Source organism: Symphodus melops, assembly GCF_947650265.1.
Source record: "Symphodus melops genome assembly, chromosome: 15".
Classification (NCBI taxonomy): domain Eukaryota; kingdom Metazoa; phylum Chordata; class Actinopteri; order Labriformes; family Labridae; genus Symphodus; species Symphodus melops.
The window spans coordinates 9,622,733-9,646,722 of NC_136705.1; the positions used below are offsets into that span (position 1 = coordinate 9,622,733).

The 23,990-nt window shown below is 37.8% G+C and overlaps 2 protein-coding genes across 2 annotated transcripts in view; both read left to right on the forward strand.

Annotated features, from left to right (window-relative positions):
• Nucleotides 1-16,744, forward strand: part of LOC306835856 (protein kinase C epsilon type-like) — a 70,793-nt gene extending 54,049 nt beyond the window's left edge. Inside the window, exons 12-15 of the mRNA XM_079362630.1 lie at nt 7,337-7,475; nt 7,787-7,975; nt 10,395-10,541; nt 11,427-16,744. Coding sequence (XP_079218756.1) covers nt 7,337-7,475; nt 7,787-7,975; nt 10,395-10,541; nt 11,427-11,573 — 622 coding nt within the window. The 3' untranslated portion in view covers nt 11,574-16,744. The remainder of the gene's footprint in view (nt 1-7,336; nt 7,476-7,786; nt 7,976-10,394; nt 10,542-11,426) is intronic.
• A 4,443-nt stretch (nt 16,745-21,187) lies between these two features.
• The window catches only part of epas1b (endothelial PAS domain protein 1b), a 50,759-nt gene continuing 47,956 nt past the window's right edge, over nt 21,188-23,990 (forward strand). The window contains exon 1 of the mRNA XM_079362629.1: nt 21,188-21,662. Coding sequence (XP_079218755.1) covers nt 21,637-21,662 — 26 coding nt within the window. The 5' untranslated portion in view covers nt 21,188-21,636. The remainder of the gene's footprint in view (nt 21,663-23,990) is intronic.

The window sequence follows — 23,990 nt, forward strand, 5'->3', positions numbered from 1 at the left end:
ACACATTTCAAGACATTACCCACAGCTGTACCATAGCTTATTATTTGAATTTTTTTTTAATAACTTTGGAGGACAAATACACATCATAAATTGTCCTGAACATCCTCAAATAAGAACCAGTTGTTAGTCTTGTTTCAACCATCAGAACCTGCCTGTCCTAGTTGGCTCTGTCACTTTTGCATAAAAGGCTTAATTTGTGATCGTTGTTGTTGTTCTGCTCCACTCTCTCTGTTTAACTTGTCTGACAGCTTGTCCGATGTTTTGATGCCTCAGTTAGTTTCTGAATCTGATTGACATAAACTCAGTGAAGCATCACTGAAACTATCTACTGTATCGCACTAACTGAAGCGTTCTTATGGGTGTGAGGGTAAAGGTGAGATATGACCTCTTTGTCATGGTTTTGTTTATGTTTTATTTCAGTGTTCTGAGTTCTGTTTTATTAATTCTCTAGTGTTGCCGCATCTGTGGTTTTTAGTTCAGTCTTTGGTGTTTCCTGTTTTAAGTCCCAGTTCTGGTCTTCAGTGTTGTCTTGTTTCCTTCCTCTCTCTGTTTCCCTCCTGTCTTCATTACCCTGATTGTCATTACCTGTCTTATTAGTCTCACCTGTGTCTGATTACCGCAGGTCTATTTAGTCTCTGTGTTCCTTACCGCGTGTTGTCAGTTCATTGTAGTTTGACGGTTTAGTGTGTGTGTTTTGGTAACCTGTGTCTTGTGCCCTATCTTCTCGGATTATTTGGATTTTCCTCATTTTGGTTTTTTGAACAGTAAGTTTTGTTTTTTGCCTTGGTCTTTTAGTTTAAATAAATCATTTCGTTTTTACCTGCAATTGGGTCCTCCTTCCCTGTTTTTCTACCTGTGTCTGTGATACGTGTATTTGGACTAACAAGTTGGGAAGAAATTGATAACTTTATTATTTAGCATGCCATTTAATTTATAGACAATGCACTGAAATCTAACTCAGCACTACACCTATGATCCACTTTCTTGCATGGATGTTTGTAGTCCCTGGACCTTTGGACCAGGTCCACACTGTGCATCACTGTCTTAAAGGAAACCAAACAATCCTGCAAAAGAAAGCTGGATAATAATTATGTAACTCTCAGCTATTATTAACTGAAAAGTTCTGCTGTGTTTTCTCATCACTTCCTGCCTTTTGTTACACCACCAACAACAACATACAGCTCTTCTGCTGCTGCGATTTTTAGGTTTGATCAGTCAATCTGCTACGCTGGCCCTGACTGAAGTATCTCCAAAAATATGTAATGGATTATGATATTTTCGATGCAGACTTTAAGGTGCCCTCACCTTAATTCCAACTGACTTTAGACAAGGCCCTATCTGTCAGTGTTATGCCACCAACTTGATGGATTGTTTAAAAATAATTCCACAAACATGAATGTCCCGACTAATATATAATAACTCTGAGACTCTTTTACTTGTCACGTTATGCTGAGCTGGATCAGTTTGGAAATGTTATTACTGCTGCTCTTCATTCAACGGTTCATTCCCTCCTCCTGATAGAGGAAAGCTACATTTAACACAAAGTCATCTTTGTTGTTGGCCATCCATGGAGTGGCTTTGCATTTAATAGTAATGGAACATTGACATTGTTTTTTGTTTTTTTCAAAATGAATATTTTCTTTAGTTACGTAACTCAAACTCGTTGTCCCTCTTCCTGATTACCTCACCATCCTACTTTTGCTCTACTATCTGTCTGTGTGGACTTCCCAGTCATAATATCTTTGTTAACCAATAGCAAGCAAACAAAAGTTCACACAAAACCTATGCACTACTTGAATCATAACACCATTGTGAGGGATGAAAGTTCAGGCTGTTTGCTCCCAAAATCTGCTGGTAAAAGAATGAAAGTGAGATCTTCTTCTTCCGGTGTTTTCCCTTTATGAATGTCAGCTTTCAGTCAGTTTGCTGTTTAGATTCTGTTAGTGTTTCCTGTAGCACTGTCTACGTATGTAACCATAGTAAGGGATGTGTGTGGCGCATGTGTGGTGATTTTCCAACTTGTCATGTCTTCAGGAACAAAGTTCAGCTTCAATTAGTGTATTCGTTTTTGGCTTCAAAAAAGATTCAGTTTGTACAACTGATCTTAAAAAACATTACATTTGGTCAAAACTGGACTTTCAAATTACACAAACAAAATGAAGTGTTTTGAATACTTTATGCATTGTGCATATGAAAAAATGTCAGCAAAAATATCAGCTTGAGCTTCTAGTAATGTTTTTTGTTATTTTTAAGTATTTTTATTTAAAAGAAATACAAAACAATACTTCCATTCTTAGAAATACAATTTACCTTTTTTATATTTAAACATATATATACAGTGTATATATATATATATATACATATGTATACAGTCACGCATGAAAATGAAAATAACCCAAAAACAAAACAAAGCAAAACAAATGAAATAATGATAAAAATGTAGGAGAAAATAATTAAATTAATTTACAGAGAAAAGTATGATAAACCATGCACAACCCCTCACCCATGCCCCCACTCAGCACATCATGACCAACATGATAATGGTTATTTATGCAATACAAAAGGAGCAACAGCTTCTGTTAATGTTAATTCACTCAGATATTATTTTATGAAAGACAGAATGCAGGTACCTAAAAATAGGACATTGTGGCACCAAATAGGCCTAACTATTACAACAGATATCCAAAAGAGACCATAGATCCAAAATGCTTCTTTGGAAACAGTGAACCATTTTTGAAAAGAATTATATTTAGCATGGAACACAAACGAGGCGTTAGGTACTGTTAAGGCATGACTCCGGAAAAAATCATTAAGTGACATTACGTGCTTCCAGAGTCTGTAAACAGAGGATGTCAAATAATTCAGTTATTTTGGCTTCATGATCTGAGAGCGACAAAAGTCCTGCTGGTGCCGGCTGGACCCGCGCTCATTGTTCCACGCAGTTTCTGTTACAATGCTTTTAATAATGATGGCGGCTTAAGATCTTAACATTTCTACTTTGTGAATTCCTGTATGTGTTTCTTTTTGGGTTGGTACAATTTAATCCAAATCAGGCATCAAGATTAGAACTTGAAGCTTTATTGTTGTGTTTTTTTGCAGCTTTTGTGGTACTCCACCCAAAGTCAGCAAGTGAATCGTACACACTCTGCAGAGACTTAATGTGAAAAGAGGAAGGAAGAAGTCTCTAAAAAACAGAAATACCTGTAGCAGATTCCAGACTGTTATCAAGGATTACATGTTGAAAGAGGGAAATTCAGTCATTTAAACATTTGCTCAGTCAGTAATTCATGTGCAATTAATGGAATTACTCCCCTGTTGTAAATCATACATTTTAAAGTCCATTTGTCTTTTTAAAAGCAATCCTGCTCACTTTCTGAACAAATGAATTTCCAATCAGAGATCATAAACATGAGGATTAATGATTCTGTCTTTCAGCAATGTTTTTCTCAACCAATTGTGTTCATAGTGTACTATTACTCTGCCAGAGGTTGGCAGGAACAACACAACGATGTGTGCAAATTCATGATGGCTGAGTTAATCGAGCTACCTGAACGCCTCTCTCTCTCTCTCTCTCTCTCTCTCTCTCTCTCTCTCTCTCTCTCTCTCTTTTTTGGACATGTTCTTCTTCTCATCTTTCAAAGTTCACTGAAGCCTGAGAGACGAAAAAGCTGCTAATGTTTTGATGTGAGAGTGTCGACACAGCAGGTGTAGACGTGTAAGGAGAGAAACAGGTCAGGGGAAACGCACACATCGCAGAAAGTGACTGTGTCATGTAGATGCTAAATGTGGCTATTCAAAAAATATATGCCAATATTTTTCACATCATAGCTCAGTCTGTAGGGACTTGTGTTGGGAACCACATGGTCACCGATACAAGTCACGGCACGGAACAAGTCCTGAGATTGGTTTGGTAGATGGAGAGGTGTGTCCTGAGCACTGCTGAGGTGCCCTTGAGCAAGGCACCGAACCCCAAACTGCTCTGGAGCGCTTGCTGTGGGCAGCCCCCTCACTCTGAGACCTCTCCATTAGTGCATATCTCGAGGATCCTGTTTGTGTATGAGTGTGTTCATGTCCATTAAACAGAATGTAAACCGAGTTTTCCCTCGTGGGATTAATAATGTATAAATCATTATTATTATTATTCTCTCTTTAAATTCAGGTGGCAACTAACGTTTCAGGCACATGAGCGCCCCCTTTACCATCAGATTTGTTATCAAACAACATGAGAATAATGATGTCGCAATAAAGAGACAGAGGATTTAGCTGTCACTGTACACAGGGTTTGCCGCTGAGGACGTAATGGAAAAATCACTCGAGATTAACATGAAACACAGGAAATGCTCTCAATTGAGCCTGATTGCCGTGTGTGTGTGTGTGTGTGTGTGTGTGTGTGTGTGTGTGTGTGTGTGTGTGTGTGTGTGTGTGTGTGTGTGTGTGTGTGTGTGTGTGTGTGTGTGTGTGTGTGTGTGTGTGTGTGTGTGTGTGTGTGTGTGTGTGTGTGTGTGTGTGTGTGTGTGTGTGTGTGTGTGTGTGTGTGTGTGTGTGTGTGTGTGTGTGTGCCTAAGTGAGCTCTGGAGTTTGTGCTTGTGTGAGAGGAGTCCAAACAGAGCTGACAGATGAGCTCCGGTTTATTGACACAATTTCTTATGTGATATTAAAGACTTGCAAAACTAAATATATAAAGGTGGTTCCCCTGACTGCGGGAACATAGTGTGACACTGATGTTACTGATAAAATCACCTTTATCAAGAACAGGCAGTTCACAAAAGATCCAATCCTCACACTTTTGCCAAGTCACATGAGAAGTGTGTTGCTTTTATAAGTAATGTTTAACCTGTTTGATAGAAGCTTTGCTATTAGTGTAGTATACTGTAGCATGTAAAAGCACATTTTCAAATTAAACCATGAAACATGCAGGCTTTGAATGAGAGTCGAGAAACACAATGTTACAGGTTTCCTGTTTGGCTCCTAAAAGCTTTAAAACTGGAGGTCATGCAGTTCTAAGAATATAATGGGTAAATCCTCTCTGTTACGTTTTGCTGCCTACCAAAAGATGATATGATGAAGTTGAAGTTTATTAATCATAGCTCTGAAATGGAAACAGTTCTATTTTTCTAGGAAACAAAAATAGATGGAAAGCTCTCCTAAATTATTTGAGCACTGACCCTAAATCATTCTCCATTTGACTCATTCAGTAGATTGTTTTGTGTATGAAGAATTAACTTTGATCTGTCATAGAACTACATGGCAAAATAAGATACAGGCTAAATCTGGTACATGACATCCATTAGCTACATTTGACACATTTCTTATCCTACGAAACACAACAAGACATCATTATCATTTGTCAGTGCAGCTGACCACCTGCAGCCACTTAATACTGAATGTCCCTGCAGCCAAATGAGGTGTAATACAAAGATTAACGTCTATATATCCTTTAAAATTCAATCAAAAATGTATTACATTCATGTGCAATTTTTCCTGCCCTGCTGCAGGCGATCGATTCAGATTTATGTGCCAGGAGTTGCCACGAGATGTGATATGCAAACAGGTACCCACAGGGTCATCTGTTTCATTTTTCATGCTGGGAAATTCAGAACAAGTGCAGCTCTTTCCTGCCTCCTCCCAAGGTCATACATCTTTGTCCTTTTAAGCAGCGTCTACAGCTGTTTAAAAGGACAACAAAAAAGTTGTTTTGGATTTCATGGAGATCACACATACAGTTTATGACACCAAATATATGTAAGGGAAAAGAAAACAAACAATGGAAGGGTATTTCTTGGGTGAGAACGTCAAAAAGAATTTAAAGGTCATGCCAAAAAAAACATCTGTAACATACAGTAAGTCAAGTTCAGCCTCTTGAAGTCAAGGTTTGGCCTTTTGTTAACACAAAACATTTGAATCTATTCAACTCAAACATTTTAAATTAGTGTTCAGATAGTTATCAGTATTTGTTGTCACTCTAGCCTGACCCAAATCTGAACCATCAGGTAAAAACTGTATATGCAGCCAACAGTCAGGCTCCACTGCGCCTGACATTTCATGTTATTTTTTTCTGCTTGATGCTTGAAGCACACAAGCATAGTTTAACAATGTGAAAACTTTGCACGAGATCCACATACCTGCCATAACAAGCAGTAAGCTTTTAAACTGAAAAAAGATGGGAAAACACTTTAACATTTTTTATATGCACATGAAATTAAACAACAATCAGACAACTTTTGCAAAGACTTATTGAATGGAAATATGTTTTACATATCTGCATTCAATGGCCTGGTTTCCAACAGTTTTTTGACTGTTTTTAAAAGTCTGATTATGAATGTACATAAACAAAATCAAGCATAGCCTTAAAAGTATCATTTGAATGGCAATTATGTTTTGGTCCAAGTTCAAACTCAAGCTGAAGTTGGTGGTTTATTATTGTAACTCTTTAGAAAAAAGGATATGTACCGGCTTTAAATAACTCAAATAAGGGTTACATATCAGCAGCAGCTCTTTTGCATTTTTCTCACAACTTTCTGTAGTGTAATCAATAACCTGTCATAGCAAGGCATGATGGGACAGTAAAAGCACAAACTTTTCAACAGCAGCTCTTAAACTGGTCCATTAATCTCCTTTTTATTTTTGGGGCTTACAAAAACAGAACAGTTACATAAGCTTGTGACTTCAGAAACACACACGCTCCATCTCCTCCCTGGCCTGTCAGGGCGGTTGTATTTTTGAAAACACCTCAGGCTGAATGGTTGCATTGGCTACATCGAGGAGATGTTGACATTTTTGTAGCGATCAACCATCAAGCCCAAAAGCGGCTGCATTCATGACCAGCCCTGTCATCTCTCAACACTGCTGCTCTTATCTCTCACTGCCTTCTCTCTCTCTCTCTCTCTCTCTCTCTCTCTCTCTCTCTCTCTCTCTCTCTCTCTCTCTCTCTCTCTCTCTCTCTCTCTCTCTCTCTCTCTCTCTCTCTCTCTCTCTCTCTCTCTCTCTCTCTCTCTCTCTCTCTCTCTCTCTCTCTCTCTCTCTCTCTCTCTCTCTCTCTCTCCCCTCAGTTTTCACAGCATTTCTATTTCTTTTCCCTTTCCTTTCCTTTATCCTGTCTTTCTCCCACTCTATAGGTTTACTTAAAATTCTGCAATAACCCTGTGGGCCTGTAAAAACCTTTTATGAGAATCAGTCAACTCAACCACCATGTTTTAACAAAGAGACTATAAACAACATAATTAATAGCTTTTCTCTGTTTAATGTTAATGTGATGTGCTCCAATAAACAATGCGTATCCTGCTTGATTTTCCTCACTATTTATTCTATTCACCTGTACAATCCTTCTTACCTGCAGAGATTTGAAATTGGACAACATATTGTTGGATGCGGAGGGTCACTGTAAGCTAGCAGACTTTGGGATGTGCAAGGAGGGAATCCTCAATGGAGTCACAACTACCACTTTCTGTGGGACGCCAGACTACATCGCTCCTGAGGTAACCTCTGTCTTCACACCCACAAATGCAGTTAAACATATGTGTGCACATTTTATATTTAAAACAATGCTAATGCTCCACTCTTTGCAGACGATACTCTATTTTTCATTTCTAAGATGAACAAGAATGTGAACATTTTGTGGGATCTGGTTTATTTTTCATAGGATTTGAATTGAATGAATGAATGAATGCCAAAAATACTTATTTTCTTACCCCAAATGATATAGCATTGTTTCTGTAAATATTTATTGAACTGTTTTTAGTTTGTTCTGACAACTTGTCAGCAAATCTCTTGACTAATGGGTACTTAGATCCTTCAAGAGCTGGAGTATGGCCCGTCAGTTGACTGGTGGGCTCTGGGGGTGTTGATGTATGAGATGATGGCAGGCCAGCCACCGTTTGAAGCTGATAATGAAGATGACCTGTTTGAGTCCATCCTCCATGATGATGTCCTCTACCCTGTCTGGCTCAGCAAGGAGGCTGTGTCTATCCTAAAAGCAGTAAGTAACATAACTGCAATCACCACTCATTATCATACGATAGTGGTGATGTTTAGCAAGACTAATGTGTGGGATTCTCTCTTTTTAAGGCTAATGTTTTACATACTATGTACAGTATATGTATCTACTTCATGACAAAGCTGGCTGACAAAGCTGGCTCTTTCATAAACTATTTTTCAATTCTTTTAAACTCTCATAAAATCTCAATCTGTTTTGACTCATTTGCTGAATATCAGCAGGACTAAATTCTCTTTCTAATGAACCTACAGTTCTTTAACCCGTACACATTTTTTCAGTTAAAACACTCAAAAGTTTTAGACACCCATTAGGTTACTCTCCCATGTGTCATCTAAGGGGCGGCTGTGTCGTCGTAGTCTTTCAACCGGAAGGTTGAGGGTTAGATCCCCAGCTTCTGCTAGCAACATGTCAGATGTGTCCTTGGGCAAGACACTTAACCTCAAATTGCTCCCCCAGCTGCGTCAGGGATGTATGCAGGTCGCTGCTGTTGCGGTCGACTGCTTGGTGCTTCTCTGTGCCGTTGAATTGCCCCACGGGGATAAAAAAAAGTCCAAAAAAAAATCTTAATTTGGTTGTTTTGGCTTTTTTTCTGGCTAGCCCTGCTCCATCATCCTCTTCATTTTCTCATCAGTATGTTGCTTCATGTGTCCCACTCCTCTTTTAATCCATGAATATTTTTTCTGTGTTATTTGTTCTGTGTGTGCATTTGTTTATAATGTCACTTATCCATTGGTTTATTTTCCCCCCCAGTTTTCCATCACAAGCTTTGCGTTTACCTTGGCTGATTGACTGCAAAGCCTTGTGGGAAAGTGTGTATGTTTTTGTTGGACACTGTCTTGGATTCTGACCACTGACTTGACCAGCACACTGGGCTCTGATTGGACATGTCATTCGGGTCACAAGATACAATCTCTTTGCTCAGTCTAAGGGCTCTGCAGCCTGCTCAGAATTCCTCAAGATACCAAGTGTCGAAGAAAGCCTTTGAGAAAAATCCTATAGAGTTAGGAGGACTTGTTTTTTAACACAGTCAAAGGCCTATTGAACTGGATTTGAAAGATGTTAAGGAGGTGTTTTCTGTCATTGTACATGTCTGCTTCTATCTGCAAATAGAAAATCAAATCATTATTCAAGTATAGTCTGACTTTAGTTTTCACTAGAATAACATGACATTACTCAAAATTATGTGACATTCTATCACTGAAATAACACATGATTAAACACAATCATATAGCAGACACATAGAAGACCTCAGTCTAAAGCTTTGTTAGGATATGTTTGGTTTGGCTGTGACTTCTTCATCTTGAAATCAGCAGCAGATCATTTATGAACTGTAGTTGGGACCTGCATAGATCAGACTTGGTTTTCTAGCACACCCTGCAGCTGTTCCATTGGATTCAAATCTGGGTAATTCAAATGCTCATTTTAGGTGCCTTTGGTGGAGTTAGCACAGGCACACTGACAGATCTGCTGCGAGCCCAATACGCAACAAAGTGACACCTTTCTCTGAGAACAAGCATTCACTTTGTCAGCTTTTTTTTTTCTCTTTTTAGATTATTTTTATGGAAGTTTTTTATTTTATTTTGTGTGATAGTGAAAGCTTAAGAGAAACAGGGCATGCTAATAGAGAGTGAAATGCAGAGAGAATCAGGAATCAAACCATTAACAGGCGCATCTAGGACTGCTGCCTCTGTATACTGTGCACACGCTCAGTTGAATTAAACCAGCGCTCCAAGAGCTGCATCTTTGAAGACACGTCCAACAAATGTCTAGCTGTTACAATTTAGACCTGCTTAATGTTGCTCGCGTACTTACTCTTGACCATTTTTCCAGCTTTTAACATTTCAACCTAAAGTACAAAATGTTCACTTGGGTGTCCAAGCCGCTGACATGTCATTGTAAATAGACAGTCAAGACTCAATAGTTCCTTTTGTAGACTACAATTACCTGGAACTTCAGAAATAAAAGACATTTTTTCTCTCTAGGGAGGGTATGGATTTGTAGTTTCATCTCAAACTGATGATTCATTACAATGCAGCTTATATAAAACACAACAAGTGTGTGTTTTGGTGCAAATCATATGACGCTGGCATGAGTAACTTTTTGAAGTTTTGTTTTTGATAAAACAAAACGTCCTTTGAAAATGCTTATGAATGCCCATCATTGATTTTTTTTTTCACTTATGAAACCTTTATGAAACAAACATATCCTCCTCTCCTCCTGTGCTCAACATGCTGCACGCTGTTCAAGCTCAGTCTCTTTTGGTTCCTGTTGACACTGAATGAGAATTTATTTCTACAGAGGCAATTCATCAAATCATTAGGCTTTTTAAAACAAATTCCTTTTCCTCTATCATACTGTATCTGTTCTTTCCATCTCTTACATATTTTCTGTTACTTTGCAGTTCATGACAAAGAGTCCGAGCAAACGTTTGGGCTGTGTGGCGGCTCAGGGACTGGAGGAAGCCATTAAGCTACATTCATTCTTCAGAGAGATCGACTGGACGCTGCTAGAGCAGAGGAAGACCAGACCGCCATTCAAACCACGCATCGTAGGTTCACACACTCACACTAACAAACCCAATAACTGTGCAACTTAAAACTCAGATTCTGTCTGAAGGGGTACACACTTCAGCCTCAAATGTACATGCTTTTAACAACATGTTTGGACGCGCATTCTAGCTGCATTGTGCCCCCTGCGTCCATTTGGAGCTTAGGCAGTGCATATCCTCAAAACATTCACTTGACAGCAAAGCAAGATGCAATATACAGATGACACAGTAGGGACAGTGTAGAGGCAGACAGGATGTGAGTCACCACAGCATCAGGGACAACAATGGCAGGAAGTTTTAAAAACAAACTGATAGACGTAGTCTGAATTTATCCACATCTGTATAATGTATCATTGCCACCACACAGGGACATACATGTTGGTCAAAATAGCTGGCAACAGATAAGTTCCATTTGCTAAGTCGATGTGTAAACGTGCAAAACTAAATGGAAACTAGTCGGGAAACGTTATGTTGGATCATGGAGAAAAATGTTGGAGAAATGGCGCAGACATGTTGTGTATTAACTGGTCTTCAGTTGTCTGACACGATCAGTTGTCACGTATATCAGCCTTATTAAGATTTTATTGCGTCATTTATATCTGAGCTGTTGCAAACTTCCCTTCTTCCTTGCACCGGAATTTCACCAAGAGCAAGTTCGCCAGGTTTTTCACAGCCGAAAAAAGTGTGTAGGTGTTCATCAGAGAAACTGTGGCACCGAGCCTTGCAGAACCTAGCTTGACCTAGCTTACAGATCATCAGTTGTGGTACTGGTCAGACAAAAGCCTCTATCGAGAAAGGTTAATAGTCACAGTTATAATCACAGATGATCCCCTGTTTAAACCGGCATTAGTAACACAAGGCCAAAATGTTCTCTTTATCTTCAAGAAAACCAAAAGGGATGTGAATAACTTCGACCAGGACTTTACACGTGAAGAGCCCATCCTGACGCCAGTGGACAACAACATCATCAAGCAGATCAACCAAGATGAGTTTAAAGGATTCTCCTACTTTGGAGACGAGACTGTGGCCTAGACGCAAAGACGCTGACACATACACTTAAAAACGAGTACACTCAATGTAATTGTGTAAGGAAAGTGTACTTTTGTACTACTCCAGGTTCCGACCACGTATCTATCTTTAGGGTTTCTGTGCTCTTGTTGTTTGTTTATGTGTATATTCCATCAAAATATCTGCTCAAGCATTATGCGAGCGCAGGCCAGAAACTGTAAGTAATGAAACAATAGTCCTTCACTTGGTCTAGTTGCTTTTCTGCAAAGAGGAGCAGCAGATGAAAACAAACTGTGTTTTCAGAGTGGTTCACAAGTGTGTGTGTGTGTGTGTGTGTGTGTGTGTGTGTGTGTGTGTGTGTGTGTGTGTGTGTGTGTGTGTGTGTGTGTGTGTGTGTGTGTGTGTGTGTGTGTGTGTGTGTGTGTGTGTGTGTGAGAGAGAGAGATGAAGTGTGTACAAGTGTGCATGCATGTATAGCTGTATACCTCTGGAAATGAATAAGACTGTAATTTCTGTACATGTATCCTGTGTCATTATCTGTGTTTAGAGAATGTTCTTTCTTCCCTACAGTTGTATGTGAAGGGAAAACACAAACCAACGATTGTATTTAAAGAGAAAACGTTTTGAAAAAAAAAAAAAATATTCACTGAATGGAAATGCGAGAAACTGAAGACATTTTCATGATGAAATTTTGATGAGAGCAGATGTTTTGTCAATAGAGTGCAATTGCAATTTTAACTTCAACTTATGAAGATGCACCAAAAACCTTTATTAATTTTATCATTGGTTATTTTTAATGCACAGAAAAGGTTAAGTTATGTTCTTTTTGGCCTCACATTTAAGCTTGCTTTTTAACACCTTAATGATCCCATCCACCATTAAAAATAACTTGTGGTACCAATTAAGCACCAGCTAACAAACTGTCAGAAGTTGACCACTTAAGAGTTGTAAGCATTTTTCATATCTGATTCTCTAATAGAAACAGTTGTCCAATGAAGCTATGGCAACCTTAAAAAAAAACCATTTCAAGAGAGCCCGCGATAAATCATCAATTCTACACCGTCTGGGGCAAATCTTCATTGGATAAACAACCATTGAAATGCCTTGTGTGTGTTCACTGATTAAGTAGCTGATTACTGTACTTAACCCTTTATAGGGCAAGTGACTACTATATGAAGAAGCATGTGATCCTCTCTCAGCCAATCAGAAGAGATCAAACTTTTGTTTGATCTGAACCAAATATGGTAACTTTGTCAATGATTTTTCCACTTGCAATTTAAAAAAAATTTTATAACAGAAATAAAGTTCTGTTATGTCCCTGAGTAACACTGTGAGGTTGAATTTTTGAATTTCAAAGTATTTCAATGAGTGCCCTGCAAAGGGTTAACATGACAAATCCAAACCCCCATGATTCCTCATGGGCGTTGTAGAACACACACAGATGTGAATGTGTCAGCAAAAGTGACTGAATGTGATAAAACTGAATGTATTTACTAGTGTTTGTGTTTATTCTCGTGTTTTTCTTTAATTTAAAACATTGTTGGTTATTTGTCATTGTTGTGTTGTGTTTTTTTTGTTTGTCTAGTTGTCTCGGAGATGTTAGAAATAGTTACATTTCATAATGATGCATCAAAACTCGCCTGGTCAGAAATTTAAACGTTCATAATGAAGTTTATCCTTGTGCAGCATGAATATGGAAACTCACCACACTTCCTATACAGAAGTGAGCATACAATTCAAAATAATGTATTCAATTCTAGTTACCACTCTATTATTGGCTTGCATCAGTACATTTCTAATATTTGGTAGGAACTTACAAGTGAAGCTTTCTGAGAACAATTTCTACTAACTACCACATTATTGTTGTGAAAAGGTGGAACTTTATTGACATGTAGGTTAAGCTAGTCTCTTGTTTGTTTGTTTTTTCCCAACTTAAAGTTATCTTAAAAGAAGTCAACATTGACAAGTATTTTAACAGGAATCGAGCCTTGTTCTCCTGAAACAAAATTTCGTTCACATTTTGATCACCTCAACTGCCACGATGGACACTAGGTCACATATTGTATTACCCTTTGGGTATGCTAACAACAATAAACCTGAAGACAGAACCCACATGTTAGCATAAAGAGGATTATCTCGGGGACCCTGCTGTACTTGTATTTGGCTTGTGAAAAAAAAAATGGGACATTGAGATGAAATGATTTTCTAATTAGCTATCGTGTTAATCAATGTTTCCGGTTAGATCGTGATTCTCTAAGGAGGACTGAAAAGACACCAAACATCTTAAAGAAAACTCCATGTGCGATACTCTGAAAGAGGTGTACTGTAATGTTTACTTTTTTTTTATTTCCAAATGTATTATTCCTCCTTATTTCTCTTTTCTCTTCTACTGAAAACAAACATCCACTTCTGTGTGCCCTCAGATTTAGGCCACTACTGTGAGGTAAACTTTGCCCACTGACCTGTTTGGTTTGGTTAAAAGAAACTCAAGTCGGTTTGTTAGGTTAGTGCAGATCGTTTGTACTGGTGTGAAAGTAGTCAATTCAACGCTGGTGCAGACCAAAGGTACAGAGGCCACTTTGTTTGTAGTAAGAACATGAACGGCCATGATCCAACCATACTGCAGGAAGCATTGTGCTTTTTTTTTGGGGATTAAACCAACTACTGTACCCCTGCCAGGGCCCTCTCTATTCATCATTATTGCATGTGTTAAACACTGTTAAAAATCAGATTGCATGCCCATGGGTCAGAAATGTGTTATCTCATTTTCATTACACTGACTGAGTTGCCAATGAATCCTTAACACATGAGTATGTTTTTTCAAGGAACAGTTGTTTTCCCAGAGATTTTTACTGCAGGGAATTCTGACTAATCATAGAGCATTTTCCTCACTCAACTCTCATTTTGGCCCATATATAAATGTCCCTCTATGAACACAGACCAAACTGGAGGCAATTATGAAACAACATATCATGCTGGTCTAATATTTAGACTAGATAGAGCCAACTAGGAAAAATGACAACATCCATATTCAGTTTTCCAACATGGAGAACTATTTTATGCAGGTAGTAGCGTAACATTTAAAAGAAACAAAGTTTGAGCTATGATGTCTTTGTCAGGTGAAGAGCATCTTACACAGTGTGTTCATTATCCTAATCAAGTTCTTTCACTTTGCATATCATGTTGTTGGTGCACATGAAGTTTGGCATGTCAAAGCAAAGTTAACACTGATTAAAAAACTGTTTGTTATGTAGGTACTATAAGACAACTCCAACATGTACCTAACCTAATGTAACATATTTACTAGGTGTGGGACTTGATAAAAAAAAAAAAAAAAATCTAATTAACTCAGGGCTTTCTAATTATTTATTCGAAGTTATATTGCATCACAATATCCAATTTCCCTTGTTTTTCAGTTTCATAAAGCTGTTGGATCTTGTTTGAAATAGGTTTTCTGCACAGCAGCTTGAAAGTTGAATCACATTTTGTTATCTGTAGCACATTTTTCTAACCCCTCATCTTCTACCACCAATAGTGGTCTACAGTCCAGAGCAATCAAGTTAGGGAGTGAATTTGTAATTTTATCAGACATTGAATTACGAATTTTGGTCCTGAAGCCAGTCATTCGGTCTAGCTTGGGCTGCAAACGCCTCTTATTTGTACTTGTGGCGGAGTTAGCGCAGAGCTAGCACGGTGCTAGCGCGAAGACAGTCTGTGATTAAATACATTAAAAAATGTAACGCATTATTTTCTTGTAATTAATTAATCATAATTAAAGTGTTAAAGTCCCACCCCAAGTATTTACATAACTTCAATGATACCTTGTATTTGCTACCCCAAACCACAATTGCTCTGAAACCTTACTAACTTTTTAATTAATTATGTTCCAAAAGTTTAAATATGTTGAATTTAATTAAAGAAGTTTAGTTTAGTTTAGTTTAGGTGTCTTCACTGAACCAAATGGCCACTAAATAAAGGCTTTGTTTCTTATTATTGTCTCCATGTTTCCATCATATAATAGCATGAAATGATTGACGAATAATATTTAATTTGACATATTTCTGTGTTTTCTCCTGTAATCAGACATCAGCCTAATGAGGTACCTTTGACCTGCCAGATAACCGAAACCATACAAACCGTCAGGATAGTGATAGTGCAAGATGAGGAGGGAGATTTCTTTTTCTGTTTCAGTTTGCATTTTGAGATTTAAGTTAAAATGATGAAAATCAATGTGGAAGTATCAGGACTACATCCAGGATTTCCTTACCTTTGGACTTCATTCTGAACGTTTCAACTTTTTGACCAAATGCAACAAATTAAATAAATTTAAAAAAAAAATCATCTGACAAATGTTTTGCCTTGGACCAGTCCTTAAAGTTAAATTTTTTTTCTCCACATTTGACTGTAAATATAATAGAAAAAGGAAAGTAATTCTTCCTCTCTGTATTTCCTCATGCCTTGTGTGAACACTCTTGTGTACAGCCACGTGCATGTAGTAAAATCATTACAGGTGTATAACAGCAGTAATAGGATAGAAGAGAGGTTTATTGCTGGAGGACACTCCATCATTAAAGTTTAACACTGTAGAAACAGATCTACTGCCATCTCATTTTAAAAATGATTAAATTCCTTCTGTCCATCATTTACTTTTTTTCTCTTCCTCTTAAATAAAATGACTCATGATACGTATTAGTTTAGTTGGGGGTTTTTTTTTTACATGCAACTGTCTTAAAACAACCAAAAAATATGTTTTTTTAAAATACCAGAAGTCCTCCAAGCTTAAGCCAACAAATTATTTCTGAGTTTTCCACACAGTCCTTTTAAATGAATGTTAAATAAACGTTGCATGGATATTTCAGAAATCAGGTTGGAATCAAACTTACATATATAGCTACATAAAGGGTATCTAAAAAAAATAAAAACAGTATTAATAATTTTTTCTCTCAGTATCAAACACCTTCCTGGGCTCGTGTGCTGAATCTTGTATGTATACATGTTTGTTTTATCTGTCCCTGTATTTGTGAATCATCATGTGTCAGTTTGTCATCTGACCTGTCGTTCTGTTTGTTATAAATAACCTTCGTTTGTGTTTCTTTTATCTTTTGGGCTGCGTGCCAAATGTACTGTATTTTTAAAAGATGTGAAGGTGTATTGTCTTTCTGGAACAAATTAAATATCAATGTGTCAGAAAATGACTGCTTGTTGGCGGTATCATATCTTTCTGAGTCGTCAGTGTAACTGTGCTCTTTTTTCTGTGTTGGTTTTTATAATGAGAACAAACTTGCTCTTACCCAGTGAAAATACAAATATATTTTTTAATACCGTTTAAAAAGATAATTTGGCTAGTGCTTGGAAAGCTAAAGTGCAAAACAATTTATTCAATTAAAGCACAAATGATCTCAGAATGCACTTAACAGCGTTACTTAAAAAAAAAAAAAAAAAACATTACTTCACCACATCCAAAAGCAAGGATTGTTTGTGAAGGAGGGAGAAGAACTACTTCAACCAAAGTTAAAAGATGCTGCTGCAGAAATACTGTGTGAGATAAGATTTCAAATACACTTACAGTTCTAAAACTCCTCAACCATAAAGGTGCTATAGTATGGAGAACTATACATAGAGACAGTTGGTTTTGATTTTACCCTCTTTTTGAACATTTGAAAATAAAATAAATTTTCAGTTTTATACTGGTGTAATTTTCATTTATTGTGAAAATTCACAACTTTCCAATTGCGTTAAATCAACGTTATGTCTGTCTCTTTTCACTGAAACAGACAAACAATCAAAATTCAAAATAACACTAAATATCACTTTATACAGTACATGTTATGCAAATGTAGTTTTGCTTGGCAGGTTTGAAAGTTTCATAGTTTTTCCTGTTTTTAATTTATCTATATTTTTAATTTATCCTGATATCCATCTTAAACCCTGCCTGCTGGTGAAATCAGGATAATCCCAATATTTACAACCAAAGTTTTCCCAACCTAACCTGAAAAGCTTTCATCACACACAAGACCAGAACAGGATTACATGACTGGAATCTTAATTATAAACTAAATTATGAAAAACATTTTTTCAAGCTTTGATCCAATCCAACATATATATAGATATAGAGATAGAGAGAGAGAGAGAGAGAGAGAGGTAGATAGATAGATGGATGGATAGATAGATAGATAGATAGATAGATAGATAGATAGATAGATAGATAGATAGATAGATAGATAGATAGATAGATAGATAGATAGATAGATAGATAGATAGATGGATAGATAGATGGATAGATAGATAGATATTTTCTTAACATTTTCATTGAACTTTTTTTTTTTGTTCATTTCAAGTATCATCACTCAGGTTGAAGTTGTCGTTTTAACCTAAACACTATATATGGGTTTATGCACCAGAACAGATTTTGTATCATATTCAGCTCTATTGAATATGCGATTCCAAACTCTCAGGCCTGATCTACTAAAGGTTTGTGTGTCTTAAAACGTGTGCCAACTTGATTTCACCAGCAAAAATGTGCAATCTGATCTAACTGCGTGCAGTGAGGATTGCATCTTTCATATGATCAAAAAAAAAAAAAACAAGTATCATCCATTTAGTACATTTGTCTTAATGAATATGCAAAGTGGGTGTTTCTGCCCTAGCATGCAAACTACTGGGAGGAGAAAATGCAAATAAATTAAGTTAAGTACAAATGTTACATTTTAAACTGGGAACTTTTCACGGTTTTCTCTCCCGCCGCTAATCCCATCCAGTGCACTCCTCTCCCTATTGCGCTCTTCTGCTACAGCCCCGTGCTACTGTAGGAAGCTTCGATTGAGGGCCCTCACCACTGCTTGTACACTGTCTTTGATACTGCTTGCTTTGGACATATGTCCGATCTAACACAGCGCTGGCCAGCTGTCTGGAGCGCAGCAATGGCTTGAGTTGCGCGCCTGAGCGCCCATGCCACAGAGCACACAGCTTGCACCTCCTGCGCAATGTATGACAATTCATTCAAAAGATGGAGGGAAGAAAAGAGAGGCCATGTTTAACTCAGATGTTTTCTTATAAGTCACCGTTGGCTCCAATAGGTATTTTGCAGTCATTCCGCTTTCCGTCCAAACTCTCTATGACGTAAACCAGTAGAACACGCAAAAGCCTAACTTAAATACTACCGCCTCCATAAGGTTTGCACCTGTTATCATTCACGCAAATGTTCTGAGTGAATCACCCGCAAAACGCCCACGAACCAAAAGTTCAAATTTTTGGAGTGAACATGCAATATAATACTCATTAATTGGAATCTTAGTAAATCAGGCCCTCTGTGTACTGTTTTCTAGACTCCCATCTATCAGTTTTTCCGAATGAACCCATCACATTTAAAGCTGAAAGGTTTTTTCTGCTTTGTATTGACTTCTACTCGTGATAAGATATTTGGCTTTGGTTGTTTTATTTGTTTCTTTCATATGACCTGTTTGTTGTGTAGTTTGTGCCTCAAGTGAAGGAGTATGTAAAATGAGTTTCGAAATTCTTGTAAAAGCATAGAACTGACAGCAGACAAAGGTGAAAAGAAGACTTTTCAATTATGCACTTTTCACCTGGGAGTTCTACCTCTACTTTTACCTACTCTGTTACTGTATGTGCCTTCTGTAATCTCTCAAATCTAAAATTTTTGAGAAGTTGACAGGTGAAGACCAAGTTAAATGCCAGAAGCAGTTACTGTATCTGCCTCTGAGTTTCTGAAAAATGTGGCAAGACCTGCTCTTTTTTACCCTGTGCTGGTTGGAAATATGAAGGTCAACAATGATTGTGGTGCAGGCCAAGTTATTTTATCTACTTTTCTTCACCTCATGACCTTAAAACACCATGTCTTTTTCTCCACAACAAACACATATGATCATTAAAAAACAGCTTGTTTTACTAGTCAAAGCTATCAAGACACCACACAGATTGTGAAAGTCCCATTTTACATCTAAATGTGATACCTGAGTGATCTGCAGGTGAGTACAAATGTAGTTCATGCATTGGATGACCAGTACCAGTAAATTTAAACTAAAACCACAAAAATGTGTCGTCACTGACCTTTGACCTTTGAAGAAACTGCACTGACTTGAACTGTAAGACTTATAAATGTAGTTTTACAGAAAAGTATGATACAGTAGTAATTGGATATTAATAGAGAGCTTCGGCCGTTTCCAATGCTTGATTGACTTCTCTATGGCTGCCCTTTTTGTTGGATATTTTGGTGCACACAGCAAGCCACTTGCAAAGCATGCTGGAATAACTCGCTACATGGACCAGGATGTCTTTGCCACTGTTTCACAGCTTTCTTCCCGCATAATGTCACTCTACAGTTTGAGTGTCACACTACACTCAAAGAAAGTAGTGAAATATTATTTGTTGTAATTATACCCTGTGGGATGCCATTTTTAATGAAAAGACTCCTCAATTCATGACAAGTGAAAATTGGAGCATTGCAGTGTTTTAATTACATTTTTGCAGAAGTATATGGATACATTTTTTTTTAGCTTTGTGCTAAGTTAACAGCTATAGCGTTTGTTGTGGAGGCCCAGACAAAGAGCATGAAAGAATGCAGAGACTTCAAGGCATGGTAAACCCAGAGGGAGTTCTTAATCAAATGACCATCAACTATTGTTGCGACATTTAAATCTTGTTGAGCAAAACATGAGCTATAATGTCAGCTAAACTACTTTTCTCTGAAAATGAGTTGAGTCTTTGTTGGTCAGAAGTCACTACAAATAAACTCCACTCCTTCAAAGAGGCAAGCCTTTTATGATTATATAATAAATAAAGTATCCATTAATATTCTATATTGAATGACATTGAACAGTGCTAGTTTCCTGTGTAGCTCCTAGACTGTTGAAATGAAAAATCTTAGTGTGGTGTCATTATAAAACAAGGAATACAAAGTGTCTGATATGTCATCCAGATAGATTATACAGTAGTCGCAACAAAGAAAGGGAAAGCAGATGTTAAAGGTTTGTTTGCATGGTGAACACCTTGCAAGTTACAACAGTGACATAACATTTTGACGCTTCGAAAGACATTATTTCTGGGCATCCTTTCTCTCTCCTCATTGTGGAGAACTTTTCAGCGACTTTTTATTGATCGTTGTTTTATATTGCCTATTTCTATTAAGACACTTTTTCATCTAAAGCGTTTTATAGATAATGAATTCCATTAATATTTTTGGCTTGAATCTGTATTCATGTAGGCCTATATGTACAAAGAACACTTTGTAAACACTTTGTAAAAACATAGGTTTTATGCTGATTATTCTCATAAAGCTTTCAGTAATAATAAAATATAATAATATTTGTATAGCCTACCACTTAAAAAACAAGAGTTTACGAAGGGATTTGACCAGGGCATAAGCATACATACCAACATAGCATGAATAATAATAAAGCGAACAACGAGAAAACACACCCGACAACCAAACCCTGTTTGTTTCCCTCTTTTGATAGAACTTCAATGATTATGATGAGTCCCTTACACTCTCTTAAAACACTCATGTGGATATCAGTATGGTTACGTGGAAGAAAGGACCTATGTGTACCATCACAAACACCTGTTGCACTTTAGGGTCCATCAGGTAGGACGTTGTACACTCAGGGAGGGCGGGGCTGTTTGAGGGGGTGTTTCCTCCTGGCGTATCCAACCAATCAGCGTGCCGGACGCAAGACAGCGGCGTTTACTGTACCAGCTGAGCTCCAGGTCAGAGACCGAACAGCGTCGAGACTTCTTAGACCAACGAAGTAAGGAAAAGTTAGAACAAGCAAACCTGTCGTCAGCAGAAAAAAAAAGACCAGCCTCGGTAGTCAACCTGTCCCGGCCTGTGTGGAGCTTCCTCTGCGGGTGAGAGGCTGTACAATCCTCGGCAGTGTTCTGAGACTGTACGGCCCCGACCCCCCCCCCCTCTTCAGCCAACACTCTGCCTGGTTTCATGGACTAAACGAAAGTTCACAGGTTGAATGCTACGATCTGTCACACTTCTGGCCTGAGATTTGTTTTTTCTTGCTTTGACTCTTAAATTGGACTTTACATTAAGACAGTCGGGGAATTACATCAAGGAAAAGAAATGACTGCCGAAAAGGAGAAAAAGAGGTAAGATTTCACTTTTCTTCTTACCGGGTATAGTAAGACTTTTCTTACGCAGATATGTGACCATTTAGTGAAGAAACGGACTTTTTAGTAGAGGGCTTCTGTGTCACAGAGGGAGACCTGTTGCTGCATGCTGCATGTGACTTGGCCTGCTTTCTGTTCTGATAGTGTCTGAGAGAAATAGGCTCCACTTATGGCTTCATACTTTTTAAAGAAAGCTTTGTTCATGTTTATTTAATGCATTATTATAGCTCGCTGCTTGTTTGTAGATTTATGTAAGGTAAGTCGGCGATTTGATTTGCAACTGCAAATACATTATGTCAGGTGGTGGAGTCACTGGGGAATCAGTCAGGATTTTGTTTTCTTCTTTAATTAAAGGCAACGTTGAAGTTGCATGAAATTGGATTTAGGCCATCTAAAGTGCTGGGGAATGTTTGTACAGTCAACAATTTAACAGACCTCGTCTATGTTAAGTTTATACTCCTCTTAAGGAGTATTTGAATGCAAGTTTTATCATTGTGTGCACTTAGGTTTCCTGCAAAGAAACGTCTTAGTTATGGGGTAGCCTATCTTATAACATGATTTGTGGCTCACAAACAAGTTATAAGTTACTTTTTTTGACTGGAAGATGTGGTTTCATAACTTAACCTTCATTTCCCTGCAAACTATCACAGAGAGGATGCAAAGCAGACAGAGTTTAGGACATACATTGTACTACTTTTGGTTGACATTTATGAATTTAAAAACTGAAATGATTTCAATCACATTCAATGTATTTTGAATAAAGCTGCACCTTCAGGGGGAAATGTGAGCTCTCAACCTCTTTTAGGGATTAGACGTCTATAGAGGACAATCATTACACATCAGTCTCTCAGACCAGCAATCAGGCTGGCTTTCTTGTGGAGCAGATTAACACTTAACACCTCTTAGAGCTCTACCTATGGGTCTAAAATAATGCTACGTTTGGTAACTTAACTGCCAACAAACATGCAGCATTTCTTTCTGGTCTGCTTGATAATCATTGATTTTCGCATTCAGGGTTAACCTGAAGAAGAAAAAAACACCCAGGAAAATGTGTGTTTGACAATTCAGCTGCCAAATCATGTTTGTTTTTAGTAAATATTTGTGGTATTTGATTATTGTGCCCTCCGTGTTTTTTTTTTTTATCTTTTAAGTTCCCCACCTGATTTTTGTTTTTGTTTTTAACTGTTTTCCATTGATGACAATGTCATTGACCATAGCTTGCATAATAATAGTCATTCTTTACTTGTTCTTGTTTGTCCCATGAGTGGTCACTAACAACTACTTAATCCCACCTGTCAATGAGAGAGATTTAACATCTCCTGAAAACAAAAATGAAGTTTATTACTCTTTCACACCATATATAGGGGGAGGTTGAAAGCATTCAAAGCATTTCTTGTCCGTCCACTCCACACATATTGTAACTCCCTTGGTTCAAGTTTTCTTCTAACCCTCTCTGTCAGATTTTATTTTAAGAAAAATGGGGGGAAAACAACAGGTATTAAAACTTTTAAACAGATACACAAGTCTCTGTCTTCATGGATAACAGCTCAACACAATGAGAGAATAAACGAGATGAGTCTGGGAGCATTTCCTGTGGCCCATCGACGCCTCACTGTTCCCTTCGGCCATCTTAGAGAGGGAGACCTGCTCGGAGTGCGTCTGTTTTTAAAGCTGCAGATGTAATGCATCTCTGTGTGTGAATTGATGTTGTGTGTCTTCCTCCATGAGTGCGTTTGTCTTGGTTTTACACAGTAGCACTTTGTCCCTGCTGTCATACTGCCTCGAAGTCTTAATTGCTCTGATAAGTTGTGTGATCCATGATGGCTTCCAGGCAAACGCACAGCATGTTTATTTGAGACGTTACAATAACTTGTGTTGATAAAAGAGGAGGAAATCCGTGTACTGTTTTTGTGTGATGCTCCACTAACTGTCGTAGCGTTAAATAGACAGGTTTGGTTTGTGTTTTTAAAGTTTCAAGCTAAAGCCTCAAATGTGTCCCAGCCAAAATGTATGTTAGTCTTATATATACACAGACACGCACGCACACACACACACATACACATACACACACACACACACACACACACACACACACACACACACACACACACACACACACACACACACACACACACGAGGACACTTCACAGTGCATAAGACTATATTACTTCTTATCACAGTGAAGGTAGTTGTGTTGAAATAATCTTTATTTAAGTTGCAATCTTTAAATTGAGCTGCAGTTAAGGAGGTTTTTCTTTAATGATCTTTGAAGTTAGATTCTATTTTAAGAGATTAATGGTTTGGGTA